Source organism: Varanus komodoensis, unplaced genomic scaffold (assembly GCF_004798865.1).
Source record: "Varanus komodoensis strain SLA01 unplaced genomic scaffold, ASM479886v1 scaffold7_3, whole genome shotgun sequence".
NCBI lineage: Eukaryota > Metazoa > Chordata > Lepidosauria > Squamata > Varanidae > Varanus > Varanus komodoensis.
Window position 1 is genome coordinate 19,604,829 of NW_025336480.1, and position 17,559 is coordinate 19,622,387.

A 17,559-nucleotide genomic window follows, 5' to 3' on the forward strand; every position below is an offset into this window, starting at 1 on the left:
TAACCATTGGATTATGTTACTGAAACACTGATGCCAGCTGAGGAATACTACTGACTCCTCCTAACTGAAAGTCAGTGTGGTACAGTGATTAAAAAGACAGGCTGGGGATTCAGGCAATCTGGGTTCTGGTCCCCATTCAGTCATGAAGCCAGCTGGGTGACTTTCGGCTAGTCACAGACTCTCAGCTCAACCTACTTCAGTGTTGTTGTGGGGATAAGGAAAGCAGCAGGAGGAGAATGATGTAAGCCACCCTGAGTTCTTTAAAAAAGAAAAAGGCAGGATATAAATCTAATAAATAAATAATATTATCCCAGTAATACCATTGACTCTTTCCCACTAACTACATAAATCATACAATTATGTTTTTAAAAATCCACCTATTTTAATGGAAAATAAAAAGATGTTCTTTAATTAATAAAACTGAAGTTTTAGCACCTATATTATTTTTACTTAAACAGGTAGGGAAAAGGGTAAAAACCAGTCCAACTGTTCAGGTGCAGTGTAAAAATATACTGGCTTCACATTGCTAATCTACATTTTAGCATCAATTCAACTCAGGCTTTTCCTCTCCCTACACTTCTCCTAACAGTTTTAATTGTTATTCCAATTAGCAAGTTTACTCATGGAACAAGTCAGTTCTCTATCAAACTGAAATGGAAAGAGAGATTTTAAAAATGATTTGATGACAGAATACAAGAAAATAGCACCTTATGTACAAGTCCTGAAGGAAAAACTAGCTAAAACAAACAAAAATGACAATGAATGTGGATTTTATTCCAGGGTGGTCCTTTAGGAAAATGTGTTAATCTCATCAACAGTGTAAATCTCATCAACAGTGTAAAGCTATTGAAATGTATAATGAATTTGAAGCTAATAAAAGACAAAGTTGTCATTCACCTGAGCAGGTGGTGGAAGAACCTTCTTGCATATCTGCTGATCTGGTCCCTGTATTCCAAGATGGTTGTCTCAGAGAGAGGTCTTGTTGGTGCATAGAAGGTTCCAAGGCTCGCCTCAAGCTGTGCTGTGGAGTTCAAACACAGCAGCAGTGAAACTTGTGGAACAGCTTCACCTGAAGCTGTTGCTCATGTTTGCAGTCAGTCAGGTTTTTCAGACATAGGTGAAATGTGAACTTATTGCTGGGAAGGTGAAATAAAAATGTGACAGCTGGTTCAAAAACAAACTTAAGTATAAGCAGTCATTTAAGGCAAGGCCTGATGCTGATTTGGAGCAACAACAAAAAACTGTCAGAACTTATTACAAACTGTTCTCTAATTATGTGCATGTCGCAAGAATGACTCATCTCCCAGGTAAGTACACTGACTGCTTCATCAACATGAAGCTTGAACACAGTCCTTTCTAGTATACAACAAACACTAAGTTTTCATTTTGTCCGAGAGAGAACAATAAACTTAAGTTGTCCTAGCTCCTCCATTGTGCCACAGGTCAACAGGTGAAGAGCTTTTCCTCTGATGGCCTGGAGGGAAATAGAATTTGCTCAACGCCTTTCACCACCTCTATGAGCAGTGAACTGACAAAAACAGACATTCTTTTCTGCCTTTGGAATTGTTCAGGTATATGCTAGGATGACTTACATAGTTGCCAGAAGAATGTTATCCTAGTATTGCCATGACAGTATATAATTGCTGCTTTCTAGTTTATAACTGCTGCACAACATCTGCTATAAATATTTCTGACCACCAGCAATTTGGCTTTTGCAGCATTTAATAATATACAATGTGTAACATTGATTTTGGTTCTGCTCAGAAATATTTTAAGTTTGCAGGCCAAAGCTCCTTACTACAGCTGGAGGCCAAGGAATGCAGTACTTTGTCAGCACGCAGAACATTTCCACCACTTGTCAAAAATTTGTTTAGGATAAATAAATCTAATGTATAAGATTTTCTGGGATTAATAAGAGATGGCAAATCCTTGGTCATATATTCAGGCCCCATTCACGCATTGTGGTAAGCCACAATGGGGCCTATAGCAAGAAAGCTATGGAGAGACCTGATGCAGATTGTACAATAATCCAAAACAGATTGGCATGTTGTCTGAACCCAGACAGCTTCGCACAGTGTAGCTTGTTGTTGTTGTTTCCCAAACAAGCCATCCTGAGAACCTACAGGCTGTTGTAGAATTTGTTTCACCCACAGTGGGATGTTGTGTTACCTGAAAGTGGTTGGTAAAGCAAGGTGGAGAATGAGACAAATGGAGAATGAGATAGGAAGGACTTGCGATTCTTGGCAGTCCTTCCTATCCTATCCTAGGTGTCAGCTTCTCCTAGTGCCCAAGTGTTATGTTGCAGGGGCTGTCATTGGTTGGCCCCCCTCCCTTTAATTATTTTCTTCATTCTAAACATGCACACATTTTTGTATTTTTTAAAAAATTCTACTTGGACTTGTGCGAGTGGGAAGATGCCTACAGTTCCAAAATATGAAGACTTGCTCAGCCAAATCCCAGGGTACCTGCTTTCTATTCTATCTATTCTATCAAAGCACAGAATAGATACTGACCCAGTAGGGTGGCAAATAGGGATTTTTCTATGTTGCTTTCCCGTGACAGCTATTAAAGTTGAACTATGAGTGATCTTGGCTCATGGAAGCAGGTAGGGAACCTCCCCTCCTCTACTCTTTGCAGCTAGATAGTCAGGATTTTAAGAATTCCTCAAAGTGTTCAGTGCCCCCAAGTTTTCCACCCATTCATGAGATTCTGTGTGTTCAGGAAGGTGGAAAAGTGCACTCTGCACCTTTTCATTGAGACTTTATTCTGACAACTAACCCTTCGTAACTAGGGCTTTTTGTCTATATGTCTGGTTTTGAAAATATGGATTTAAGAACAACAAAAAAGGTTACATTGGACAAAGAAATATACAGGTTTCATATATGCATGCTTCCCTGTCCAAACTGCCTGGTTTTGCCCTCCCTAAATCTTTTTTTAAGGATAAAAGTCCTACCTTGGACAGTTGTCAGCAAAAAGAGGGGTGCACTTCTCCACTTTTTTTGAACCCCTGGTATCTTGGGAATGGGTGGAAGTGTTGGGAGCATGTAATTGCAGACAATTCTTGGCACCAAGAGAACAATCCTGAATATTAATTTAAATTAATTTGGTAAAGTACTATTGGAATTTACTGACTACACATAAGAGCAAATGGGGTAGATGGTATATAAATTGGATATCCTACAACATATCAGAATTGTGTGTGATTACATGTGTAAAGAAAGGTATTGCTAGATTTAGGTAAATCACTGGGAAGGAAGAAAACTTCTATGGTCCAAGCTTGTCACAGGTATAAGGAAAGGATGTGTACATGGGGTATGACTACAACAGATCCAACGGGGAGGTGGAGAAACTTACAGTTCCTATACTAGCTAGAATACTAGCTAGGATAGCAGTTGCAGGCAAGACTCACAATTCTGTGTTAATCCTTTAAAAGTGCTGCTCTGCTGCTATGCACAATAAATATCTTGCCACTGAGCTTGGACTGTATGTATATTGCACACTTTCATGCCACAGTGCTGGTTCAGATGATGGATTCAGTGGACATGTTGGGGGCTGATTTGGGTGACTGATTATGGCAATGGCATCATTCCCACTGCCTGGTCCCGCAAGCTGGGGGTAGCAGGAAGCAATAGTGACATCTAGTATAAGGTCTTCTTCCATACCCAGAAGCGTGTAAAAGGAGAAGCACTTTGATTTTAAGTAAACACAAGCACACCCTACAGGGGCTACATAGCATGTCTGCAGTAGTTCCTAAGGTTCTTTTCTGTTGGGGCCCAGTATAGCACCATGAGCCATAAATTGCAAAAGTCTGGCTACTGAGAATGAAGGGGTACACACAAAGTCAATTTACCATGGCAGGTGGTGTTCCTGAAGGATAATCTCATGGCTGCTTATCTGCCAGGGACAAGAATATAGCAATGTTTGGCTTCCCCCTGAAAGATCATTGTATATATCTATAAATCTGTCCTAAGAGTCCACAAGTGTTTGCATACCAACCTTTATTGCTGTAGAACTCTTCACTCCTCATTGATAGATGTGTGAAGAATCTAGTTCCTCTGTCACACAAGGGAAGCCTAGCTTACACAATACTTCATTTTTTCTCTTAGTTCCTATCTCTATGATGTCAGACAGATAAAAATCATTTGGAACATGCTCTATTTCTTTGCAGGTTCCACATGCAGAAGATTTTCCAATTGCAAAGGTGATGCTCTGAGGTACCCAAATGTTGAAAACAACTTGTACAGAGTTAGCACTAATCTTTTTTCTTTTCTGGGAAGAACTGCTTCATTACCATCTCTGAACAATGAATTGCGGGACTGATTTCAAAAGTGGTTTAGGACATGAGGCATGTTCCACAAGTCTGGCATCATCTAGGATCCACATCCAGCATATATGTCCAACCAAACAGCTTCTGCAGCTGACAGTGTTCTCTGGCAGACAGCACACTGGTTTGCTGTGAGCTGTTCTGCGATAGTGGCTGTGATCATGGCATCATCCAAAGAGGCAGACATTTTCCATCACTGTAAACTTCTGAACCATCTATGGTATTCCTGGCAGAGTGTTCTTCCATAGCCCTGTTCCTTCCCTTCCCTTCCCCTCCCCCTGCAGGGTGGAAGTGCATCAGAACCATTGCACAAGTTGCTCTACATATGATGTGACGGCACTGCAAGAGATGCTGGTTATCACAGTAATTGGTAAGAGTTTTCAAGCAATTTGTAACACACCACCAATACCAGCTTCTTCTGACATAAGTGAATTCCCTTCCCTTTCCAAAGTACGAGAGGAGTCATGGGTTATGGTACTTTAGCTGCAGAGACAGGAGTTGAAGGAGAAGCAGAGGAAGAGTTACTGAGAGAATGCAACTTGGGAGTGAATTAGGGAATGCCTAGCTCAGCTGTGGTGTGGAGGGGAGGCACAGGAACCAGCTGCTATTGATGGAGGCATTGCCATTGCTTAATGGGTTACAGAAACATCATAGCAGAGCAGGAAAAATGGCCACAGGGCCATGCTTTATAATGTAAATTAAACAGTGGGGAAAACAAGGGTGAAACATTGATCTACTAAAGCATGATTGGAAAAGCATACTCTCCAGCCTGCATAGCCTACAGGCAGCAGCAAATAGTTGATAAACCAAGTTCTTCATTTGTTTTGCTGGCATGATCCCAGAGTGCTTGTTGTAAGTTGTGATTTCCTTAAACTTTTTTCTTCAGGCCATGATGTTTTTCTCTAAAATGCAAGGGGTATAACACATGAAGCCATATATTCACATCTACCCTGAAAAATGGGAAGAGCATTTTCATGTCTAGTGCACTGCAGATATTCCTATACTTCTGAGTATCTCTTATACTTCTGTGGTTGTGCCAAGGTCCCTCACATTCCAGAAATGCACTTAAACTCTCTAATGCTGTTGGGTTTTTTCCACCTCAGTTGAGGCCGCAGATGCATCATGAATTCCACTTCTGTGATACTTGATTTGAGGGATTTGCACTGGGTCAGAATTGTGGGAACAAGAACTCAATGTCTGCCTCCTTCGCAGGATCCATCATGAGGTATGGTGAAAAGTACTTACTACACCACAAAGGTGGTCCAACAGTCCCTGTTATAGCACCAACAGCAAATGCTACAGTGATTTTGTGTTTATGTCTCATTAGCCTGGAGGACAGATGAGAGACCATTGAGTTTATATGCACAAAAAGCCATGGAAGGAAGGATAGGTTTGGGTTTTATTTACTATTTACTAAGAGGAATAGGCAAGCAATGGTGGGAAGACTTTACAAGAGGAAAGGTGTTAATCTTGGTACCAATTCATTCCATAAATGAATTGACATTTTATATACTAGATAATTATCATTGATTGTACAAGATGAAGGGTCAAAGGATTGTCTATGTTACTTCAGTTAAACTGTTAGAGACTTATCCAGAAACCTTTCAGGAAATTTGATATAAGTACATGGAGGAGGGGTATAATGAAAATGACTTCAAACTTGGCAGAACTGCAGGCTCCTTCAAAGTAAATACACAAGTTACACACAGCTGGCCAACAAAGTAAAGAAAAAGAAAGGTTGCTGTCAAGTGAAGCAGCAAAGTTAACTTGGAGGGAGAATGACGAGCAAGGAAGGAGGAAGGAGGCTACAGCAACACAATCTGTTTCGAGGTGGGGTTTAGCAAGTAAGATCGCTCATGCAGAATAGTGTAATTTTTGCTGACAGTGGCTGAGAGACTGGCCAGGTTCAGACAAAGTGTTAATCCATGGTGGAAGAAGGTGTTCCAGGGCAAACCACCTTCACCATGATGGTGCAAGTCACTGGACAAGGCTGACTGCAATCATGTCATGGGAATTGGAGAGAATAGCCTGACTGTGCTGATGGCTTGTATATGCTTGGCTGCTGAGGGGAGGTAGACTCTTCTAGCATGTGCAAGGGGAGTACAGACATATCTGCAGCACAAGAGGGGCAGAGAAGAAGCATAAGTGTGAGGGACAGGGAGGTAAAGTAGACAGGAGTGGTACACCTGGAGACTGAATTCCGGCAATGGGGAATGATGGGATACCTGCCTTCATTAGGAGAAATGATGGAGGAGGATGGAAACCATGTGATTGTCTGAACCCATGTAAGAAGCCATACCACACAGTAGCCACATGGTAACCATTCTGCATGGTTTAGCATTATTTGTGAATGAAGCCACCCTGTAGCCTTTTTCAACGATGATGAATTTGCCCTGTAAGATTCAAACAAGACCAGGCAGGGACATAATGTACTCTAAAAGAGGCCATGAGCATTCGGCATGACATGACAGGGTGGGTTGTCCTGTTGTCTGAAGATTTTATCTATGGGTATTCTCTCATCCTGGCAATTTTGCCAATTCTACCTGACATAGAATAAGGAAAAGGAATCAATAAAGAAAATATATTTGCTATCATTTTTATCAGATGACAAAAAGTGATTTTTAATACTTATATGAGGAACTAGATAACATGTAATTGACACAGAACCAGGTTAAAGCCATCCAACCACACAAGCACACAACTAGGCACTTATTTCCTATATTGCCTGATAGCCAAAGATCTCTAGGTCATTCATGTGAGCTCCAACAAAAATGGTTTGCTTTTCCTTCTGTTATCTAGAAAAACCCTTAATGGCCATAACACAGATCCAATCATTGTAACATAGTACAGGAATATCGGTTGATGCATTGATTTAACAAATCTTATATTCAGGCTATGCAAATGCCATTCATAATTGTTGTTGTTGTTAGTCGCTAAGTTGTGTCGGACCCATCGCAACCCCATGGACAACATTCCTCCAGGCCTTCTTGTCCTCCACCATCCCCCGAATTCCACTTAGGCTCATGCTGAGTTCTTCAGTGACTCCATCCAGCCACCTCATCCTCTGCCGTCCCCTTCTTCTTTTGCCATCTATTGTTCCCAGCATTAGGCTCTTCTCCAGGGAGTCCTTCCTTCTCATTAGGTGGCCAAAATATTTGAGTTCCATCTTCAGTATCTGGCCTTCTAAAGAGCAGTAAGGGTTGATCTCCTCTAGGATTGATCGGTTTGATCTCCTTGCAGTCCAAGTCTTCTCCAGCACCACAATTCAAAGGCCTCAATCCTTTGGTGCTCAGCCTTCCTTATGGTCCAGCTTTCACAGCCATACATTGCAACTGGGAAAACCATAGCCCTGACTATACGCACTTTTGTCAGCAGGGTGATGTCTCTGCTTCTTAGTAAGCTGTCTAGATTTGCCATAGCTTACCTCCCCAGGAGTAAGAGTCTTTTAATTTCTTGGCTGCAGTCCCCGTCTGCAGTGATCTTGGAGCCCAGGAAAATAAAATCTGTCACTACCTCCATTTCTTCCCCATCTACTTGCCAGGAAGTGCGAGGACCCGATGCCATGATCTTAGTTTTCTTAATGATGAGTTTCAAGCCAACTTTTGTACTCTCTTCCTTCACCCACATCAAGAGGCTCCTTAGTTCCTCTTCACTTTCTGCCATTAGAGTGGTATCATCTGCATATCTGAGGTTGTTGATATTTCTCCCAGCAATCTTAATTCCAACTGGGGATACATCTAGCCCCGCCTTTCTCATGATGTGCTCTACAAATAAGTTAAATAGGCAGGGTGACAGTATGTAGCCTTGCCAAACTCCTTTCTCAATTTTGAACCAATCAGTGGTTCCATGCCCAGTTCTCACTGTTGCTTCTTGACCCACATACAGGTTTCTCAAGAGACAAATAAGATGGTCTGGCACTCCCATCTCTTTAAGAACTTGCCACAGTTTGTTCTGATCCAGACAATCAAAGGCTTTAGCGTAGTCAATGAAGCAGAAGTAGATGTTCTTCTGGAACTCCCTAGCTTTCTCCATGATCCAGCGTATGTTGGCAATTTGATCTCTAGTTCCTCTCCCTCTTCGAAATCCTGCCTCTACTTCTGGTAATTCTCAGTCCACATACTGCTGGAGCCTACCTTGTAGGATTTTGAGCATCACTTTGCTAGCATGTGAAATGAGTGCAATGGTGCGGTCGTTTGAACATTCTTTGGCATTGCCCTTCTTTGGGATCGGAATGTAAACTGACCTTTTCCAATCCTGTGGCCACTGCTGAGTTTTCCAAGTTTGCTGGCATATTGAGTGTAGCACTTTTACTGCATCGTCTTTTAGGATTTTGAATAACTCAGCTGGAATACTGTCAGCTCCACTAGCTTTGTTGTTGCTCAGACTTCCTAAGGCCCATTTGACTTCACATTCCAGGATGCCTGGCTCAAGGTCAGCGACCACGCCATCATGGTTATCATGGACATTTAGCTCTTTCTTGTATAGTTATTCTGTGTAATCTTGCCACCTCTTCTTAGTCTACTCTGCCTCTGTTAGGTCCCCGCCATTTTGGTCCTTCATCATGCCCATCTTTGCATGAAATGTTCCCTTCAAATCTACAATTTTCTTGAAGAGGTCTCTAGACCTCCATATTCTATTGTTTTCTTCTACTTCTTTGCACTGTTCATTTAAGAAGGTATTCTTATCTCTTCTAGCTATTCCCTGTAATTCTTAATTGGGTGTATCTTTCTCTCTCTCCCTTGCCTTTCGCTTCCTTTCTTTCCTCAGCTATCTGTAAAGCTTCCTCAGACAGCCATTTTGCTTTCTTGCATTTCTTTTTCTTTGGGATGGTTTTAGTTGCTACCTCTTGTAAAATGTTGCGAACCTCCGTCCATAGTTCTTCAGGCACTCTGTCTATCAGATCTAATTCCTTAAATCTATTTGTCACCTCTACTGTATATTCATCAGAAATATGGTTCAGGTCATACCTGAGTGGCCTAGTGCTTTTTCCTGCTTTCTTCAATTTAAGCCTAAATTTTGCAAGAAACAGCTCATGATCTGAGCCACAGTCAGCTCCTGGTCTTGTTTTTACTGACTGTATAGAGCTTCTCCATCTTTGGCTGCAGAGCACATAGTCAACCTGACTTTAGTGTTGACTGTCTGGTAATGTCCATGTGTAGGGTCTTCTTTTGGGTTGTTGGAAAAGAGTGTTTGCTCTGACCACCGTATTCTCTTGACAAAATCCTACCAGCCTGTTCCCGGCTCATTTTGTACTCTAAGGCCAAACTTGCCTGTTATTCCAGTTATCTTTTGGCTTCCTACTTTAGCATTCCAATCCCCCATGATGATAAGGACATCATTTTTTGGTGTTAATTCTATACCTGATGGTCATCTGATTAAGTTCACCCATTCCTGTCCATTTTAGTTCACTGATTCCTAAGATGTCGGTGTTCAGTCTTGTCATCTCATGTTTGACCACATCCAGCTTGCCTTGATTCATGGATCTTACATTCCAGATTCCTATGGAGTATTGAGCTTTGCAGCATCGGACTTTCCTTTCACTACTAGATACATCCGCAACTGAGTGTCCTTTTGGCTTTGACCCAGGTGCTTCATTCTTTCTGGCGCTACTAGTACTAGCCCTCTGCTCTTCCCCATTAGCATACTGGGCACCTTCCAACCTGAGGGGCTCATCTTCCGGTGTCATATCTTTTTGCCTTTTGGTAGTGTCCATAGGATTTTCATATATAGGCAAAGTATAATTGATAGAATTCCCTCTCTTCCTTTAACTGCAGAAATTATTTGATTTTAGATACAGATGCTCTTTTCAAGGCAGACGAGCAAACTGAATTTTAGTTAATCAAAGTTTTCCAAGTGCTTTAAAGAAGGAGACATGTTTAACCTGTAGACAAAAATCTCTTCAATTTGCTGCTATTAACATCTGTTTGAACTAGCCATTTCTGTATTTAGTGATAATTATCCCTTAGTTCTAAGCAGAGCTACATTTTATTTCATAAGATTTGATATCACTGAAGGCTCTAATAGCCCAGCACTAAGAGCAGAGGCAACCTGTTAGTAAATTAGGTTTTGCAGTATCTATAATCTAGACAGTGAGATAAGCTGAACTTTCAAGGTGTTTTCTTTCAGAAGCATCAGTCAATTTCGATTAAAATTTAACACAACAGGTTTCAGCAAAATAAGCCACACACTTTTGCTGTTGCTGTTTTCTTTGCAGTGTGTTTGCACTTCTGAAATACTCCAGCCTACATGGAATATGAGTAAGTACTAGCACAGTTACAGATTCATTAGATAGCCCAGCTTGATGCTGAAGGAAGAAATGAAGATCTCAAAGATAACCACCACAACATTCCAAATGAAAGCGCTTGCTGGGTTCCTCTAATAAAAAGAAAACAAATTACCATGACAGATTTGTTAGACTTGTATAGAATAAATCCTGGATGACATAGTACACTTGTCTATTCTAAAGCATTAGCCTACTTCCATGTAGGGAGAAACACAGGAGAGAGCTATTTATAATACATATATTTTAAAATGAAGTTTCATAAAAAACCTCCCTCTTCCCCTGGCAGGCTTCCACTTTTCTACTGTATATATTCAGAAGTTTTCGAAGAGGAGATTTTGACCTCGTCTATTGGTATAGTAGAGACTATGGTAATCAATGTACCCCTCACTCTGTGTAGAGATTGCCTGCCTCAACCTGATGGCCTGGGGGCAGGTTTGGGCAGCAAGCAATTTTGCTGTTCACCATATCCTTTAGCATGTTCTCTTCTTCCCACAAAAGAGAATCTAGGTGCCCAGCTGCACTTGCATGCTGAGACATGGCATGAAGCTTCCCTGCTTAATCTTTTCTGGGAATAACGAAGTTCTAACAAACAGCTATTCGTTGGAGAGTCATCCCACCAAGTTCCAACAGAGATGAGCCTGAGATGTGAATTGATCTATTATTGTAGGGAGGTTTCAGGTGCCACTGTAGGCAACAAGGGAGATGCCATATGGTGGGAAAATAGCCTGGAGGCATACAACAGGACCCATGTGAAGCCGATGGACACTGCACTTCTTTTACCAATCACCAATGAAAAAATCAAAACTTTTAACAATTCTTTAACAAAAACAGTCACCCACAGTGTATTTCTGATCCATTAGGATGGAAATAAATTCTGTTCACATCTAAAAACACAAAGAAACCATGATTAAACAGAAAAATTGTTTATCAGTTAAAATGATAGCATAAGGGTATGCATAGCCCTGATCATTCAAAATTTTAAATATAAACTCATCTGTTTAAAGAATTTTGAATCTTCATGATTCAATGGTTAATTTAAAACTGAAGATATTTATGAAATGCAGTCCAACAAACCTTCTCTTGCAGGTGTCAGCTTTTGTTTGAGAAGGTAATTTACTATGGCACTTAGGCTTACATAGCATTGATGACCCATTGTGTTCCAGTTCATGCCACACAGTATATTAATTGCCTCATACATCTCGTCCTGATGAATATACTCCTGGATGATTTCCACAAGGCCAAGCTGTCCTCTTGGGATGACACCTGTCACATGTAAAAGAAAAAGGCAAAGCTGTGGGCAGATGTGTTTCACTCTTCAATACAATCACACATCCACTCCTTTTCAACAAGTTTCCTTGTTACATGATGAGAATGTATAAAACATAACATGTAAGCATAAATCATTCTGCAGTTCATAGTATTATATAGTTCTTTCTGTATTACTCTAACACAATTTACCAGTTCTGAGTTTTACTCTGCAAAAGTTGAACACCCAAACCTACATGGTGATGGGTCAATATGAACCAGTACTTTTCTACCATAATACACAGGTTGTGCACAAAAATACCTCTGTTGACACACTGCACAATCTGGAGGTTTGCCATAGCAATGCTTGTTCTTCAACCCAATTTACCCTTGTTGTAGGTGACCTAGTAGATTGTTCCTACTTCAGACAGAGGAGCCCTTTTGGACATCCAATACAATCTAAAGCCAGTACAAGTGGGGTTAAATGCTATGGTACCTTCAGCAATGTAGGCAAAAAGATTGGACTAAACTGAATTACAAGAATGTGCAGCATCTTGAGAATAAGCCTCTGAACTGGAATCTTAGTATCTTCAACCAGTGGATTTAGAATGTGTTGCATCTCAGTCTGTAATCTCAGATGGACTTTGTTTTTTCATGTGCAGGCACATTCTTGATTATTCCCAAAATGTATTAAAACATCCAGCATACATTAATGAATTTTTCTTCACAGTGTTCACATATTACAAGTTAAGGCAGGAAACAGAAAATAACTCTGAGGGCATATTACAGTGAACCAAAGACCTTATGCCAAATCATCACTGATTTCTCTACTGAAACTAAACCTAACCTGACAACTGAGAGTAATGAAGTGCTTTTTGGTATCACAAAACACTAGAACTATATCAACATATTTTTTTTCTATTTGCAGCAAAGCTATACTACCCATTAGGTTTGGTACGCTATACAGCAATTTTTAAAAAGCCCATATAGTAGAATGATTATCTAAGCGTGTTTCAAATGATAGTTTTCACAGCAGCCAAAATGTGAGGGACCACATACCTTGTCTGGCCTGAGAGTCAAGGAGAATTATAAACTATGAAAAAAAGTTCTTTCTCTAAAGTGTTCAAAGAAGACAAGAAAACTATTACCCTACTCAAATATTAATTTCCTGTTCCTTTGTTTATTTTATAGCAGAGATATAGAACTACAAGCCAAATCCGGACCAATTCAAATCATCAAGTTTTCCCAGATAGCCACACTCTTTTTCCCTAACACAAATCACTTGGTGGTTTTCCAGCTTTTATGCAGCCTTTGTCACTCTAAAAGGTTGCAACACTTCTCCTAAAGATTAGTCATTGGCAGTTGAGAACTTTGAGTTAAAAAATATTGGTGTTTATTTTTTTTTTCACTCCACTCCCTTTTGCCTTAAAACCAACCCACCACTGGAATGTGGCCTGAATGTTTCTCTGAAATGGAATTTGGTCCACCATCTGAAAGAGGTCCAAGTATCTTTGTTTTATATAGCTCTTACCAGAAAGAGACACTATGCAGCTTAGATATGACTCTAAAATTGTGTTAAGCCTCACATTGGTAGAGAATTGGTGAGATCAGGATATTTTCTTACTGTTGTATTTAAATTAAAATGTTGGTGTTTGCCAATGTAGATAGCACTGCATATCTGCAATGACTGAAATGCAGGTATGTAAGGAACAGCTGCTGCCACAGAATTATTAAATAAATCTACATCTAACACAATCCTATGCATATTTACTCAAATGTAATTTCTACCACATTCAATAGGTTTTATTCCTAGGTGTTCAAAGGACTGCAGCCTGAACATGGAATTGTGATGTTGCAAGGCCTACACTGAATGCTTGTGTATGTGATCAAAAATATTTAACACTGATCACCACTGCTATGAGTTAAGAGGCTATTGTTTCATTATAATTCAGGCCTGTTGACCAGAATGTATGCCTTCGTATCTTTGAGACTTGACTGATAATATAATGTATCATATCGTATTGTATTATGTTTTATTGCTTTTGGGTTTCATTACTTAGCTTTCCCACCAACCCTCCAATTTTCTCCTACCCACATAGGGAACAATCCATGCATTTTTGGACAGAAAAAATCCGACAAGTTCCAGCATTTCCCAGCTAACAAGGTGCAACTACACTTATAATTTCTCAACTGCTAGAGCAAGTTAATGGAAATATACACAACAAAATTTTAAAATGTGATAACTTTCAACCACAGAGGTCAACATCTTCCCATTTCGATGCTTGACTTCTCTTGGGTAGTGTGTTTGTGTGACCTACTTTGGTAAGAGAGGTGACAGACAACTCATTGCCTAATTGATTTAGGAACAGTGCCCAGGGAGACAGTCCAATTAAGTTTACAAGCTGGCAATTAGCAGAAAGGCCTCTAAATCCCTCTACTGAGAGCCTGTTTGTCTCAGTAAGAACATAAATGTGCTAGAGATAGGAAAGGGAACGCTGTGCTTTCTGGAAAGCTTGTTGTGAGTAAAAGCCACAAGGGAAAAAATAAGAAAAGCAAGGTAGATGGAGGCAGAGTGCCTTCTGTTTGACAGGTAACTGGGTAATTTAGAGGCATTCAAAAATAGACAACATATGAGAATACATCAAAGAACTGCTTTAATTAGCATTCTGGGTAGGTATCTACTGGACAAGATGGAACTAATGTGTCTCAAAGTACTGAATTTCTACAAGCTTTCCCCCTATTTAAGAGATTTCTCAGGTAACAAGGACAATTTCCAGACAATATAAATGTGACTAAATGTGCAACTCTGCTTGCTTGTAATTTTTTTACTAATTGGAATGAGTGTAACTACAACTGCAATCCTAATTTTGGCACAGTGTTTTGAAAAACTGGAATTCCAGCAATGTTCTTTTGGCTCATACTGATGAAAATTGTCATTAATATCTCAATTATTCATCTGTAAGATACATAGATCAGTTTTATGCCAACAAATGGATTTGTTGGACAGATTTAGTCGAACAGTTAAGTTCAACAAATTCAACACAATTTTAGATTTTTTACTTATATCTATTTTACTTCAAAACAAATTATTCTGCTTGCTGATTTAAAGAGCAGGAATCTTTTCTCAGTTTATACAATGCAAAGTAGCATCAGTTAGCTATTGAAGAGAACTATTTCTTCCATAAATTAACAAATCAACTTACCCATTTTAAAATGAAGTATTCCAATAGGTCCTTTGTCAAACATAAATAACAGAAGATCATGGATACCTGTATCATCCATGCTTTGATATGTAGCCAGAGGGACAGTCCACTGGATCTGAGTGAGACTGCTGGATACATCAATTTTTTCACTGAATTGTAGCGTTGATTTGAGTGAAATGTCTTCAGCTAATAGCTGGATTTTAATTGGAGAGAGTGCCATGTCAAACAGTTGTAGCTCTCCTTGTGAACTACCAACCAGGATTATGGCTCCGCTGGGGTGACAACACATTAAGGTGGGCAATAGTTCTGCTTGTCCTAGTAGAGTTATTTGACGGTAGACTTCATATAGAACTATTGAAGAATCTTCACATCCCAAGACAAGTTTATCTTCTGTAATGTTCCTGCAGCAGCTGATGGCCTTTGATGTTAGTGGTATTTTGGTAACTGCCACACACTGAACTTTGTTCCTAATGCATTCATAGATGCAGCTGTCCACCATGGGCTCTTGGTCCGCACTCAAAGAGCGTTCTACTGTTTGAATCTGATAAGGCTGATACAAACTAAAGCCAGCATCAAGTGGATCCCCATCTGTGCGTACATAACTTAAAACCTGAAAAACAATCCCAAAGTTTAATAAATCACTTACACCAATTTTGAGTGGGTTGAAATAATACACTGCTAATAAAGTCTGCAAAATAAAATTCTGTTTTTTATTTTGTAATTCACTCGATTCACAAGTGAGATAAGTGGGAGTAATAAAATCCATTGTTGCCAACCAAGCCTTTGAAGCATTTATTTATTTAAAACATTTGTATGCTGCCCAATTGTGCCACAGCACAATTTGATTTGTATTTAATATTAACCATAGCATGTTCTTGGCACCAAAGCCTTAATCTAATGAAAAAAGTGACAATCTAGGGATGTGTGAAGAATTCAACAGGGTGAAAATCCAAGGGATTTTCTCAACTCAGCCCTGCAGATTTTGTTCTCCACTGGCATTTACTCAAACTGATGTAAGTTGAATCACCATGTGGACTTCCATTTAAAAAAAAAAAAAAAACCCTGCAATTCACATAATTTGAGAGAGAGAGAGAGAGAGAGAGAGATCTGTACACAGATTGGGCTCTGTTCCACAATGTATACCAATTGGAAAATGGAGTTTGAATTTTGTTCAGATTGGAAATAGTCAGAAATTTTAATAAGGCCAAAATGCAGTGTGTTGCATATGTAGTGAGAGAAGGATGCTTCCATACTTCTCATGTTAAGTAATATAGCAAGAATTAGAAGAACAACTTGAATCTAATGCCTCAACCCTGATTTGTGCAAGTAATGATTTGAACAAATTGCACTAGAGCTATGCAATTGCTGGCATCAATTCTTTACAAATATTGCAAGCATTTTCTTAGAAACTGATCCCTTCTGCCAGCAATGGCCCATTTTAGGCCCCTGGCTTAGAAATGTTCACATAACTAAAATACAACAATTTTTTCTGGTGTCACACACTCATACTTACAATAAAGCAGTTAACAGTTTAAGAAGTCATCAATTCAATAATTTTATTTCCAGAATTCTGTGATGTATTTATTTGCTTGGAGAGAGTATTTCAGCAAAGTACAAAATTATATAGAAGACTACAGATTCAGATATTGAAAGAAGATAGTATTTTATTTGGCTTGAGGTTTCCCTCTACACCTTAAGTTTGTAAGCAACTATAAGACTGAAGCTGTTTATCATCATCACCAGCAGCCTAAAATATATCAATCAATGTAAACAAATGTAAAAACAAGACTAAATGATACAACAGAAAAGGTCCTAGGGATCTCAGCTTCTTTCCTTATGGTAGACACAGGTTTGTTGTCAGTTGAAGCTAGAACTCAGAAGACAGCTATTTTATATAACAGAGTTTTGGATATGCCTGAAAACATTATTTGAGAGAACAAATAAAGATGGGAGGCAGGGACACGTTAAGTCCAAAGCTAGTCTCTAAAAATCTACCATCTGATATTTTCACTATTTCTAGAGATAAAAATAAAATGAGAGATTTGATAGATGTTCCGGAAAATAATCAGACTTATTTTTTTCCTCAGTGGTTCTGTTTATTTAAAATGGATCATAAAGGAGTCCAATATCTACACATTCTCACTTCTGTTTCACTGGAAATTTCATTTACAGAAGTATATTTTCAAATCCTGCTTGCAGCATTCTTGGGCAGAAGATACACGCAGGTTCTAAGAAATCTACGTCTCTGTGACCTGGGAGAGGGAGAGGGTATCTCACAATATTAGTCATGCTACATTTTCTATCAAACCCTAGGAAGAGCTTCTTAGCTAAGAGTCTAGCATCTTTTGCAGGGTAAACATTTAATATAAAGATTTTCTATTTACTCTACTATCATGGCCTTTATATTCCATCTTTGCTAAGATTGCAAAATATCTTTGTGTGATTATTCAGTGACTGGGTATGTGTTGTATTGATCAGTCCCATGTTTTATGTGCTGTTATCAA

General features: G+C 39.4%; 1 protein-coding gene across 7 annotated transcripts in view; it reads right to left on the reverse strand.

The window, feature by feature from the left end:
• LOC123035809 (WD repeat containing planar cell polarity effector) overlaps positions 1-17,559 on the reverse strand; it is a 234,238-nt gene that overhangs the window by 94,481 nt on the left and 122,198 nt on the right. For all 7 annotated transcript variants that reach the window (XM_044454420.1, XM_044454416.1, XM_044454417.1 and 4 more), the window contains 3 exons: positions 15,056-15,665; positions 11,682-11,870; positions 898-1,021 (listed from right to left, as the gene is read on the reverse strand). In XM_044454420.1, the coding sequence (XP_044310355.1) occupies positions 898-1,021; positions 11,682-11,870; positions 15,056-15,665 (923 nt within the window). The remainder of the gene's footprint in view (positions 1-897; positions 1,022-11,681; positions 11,871-15,055; positions 15,666-17,559) is intronic.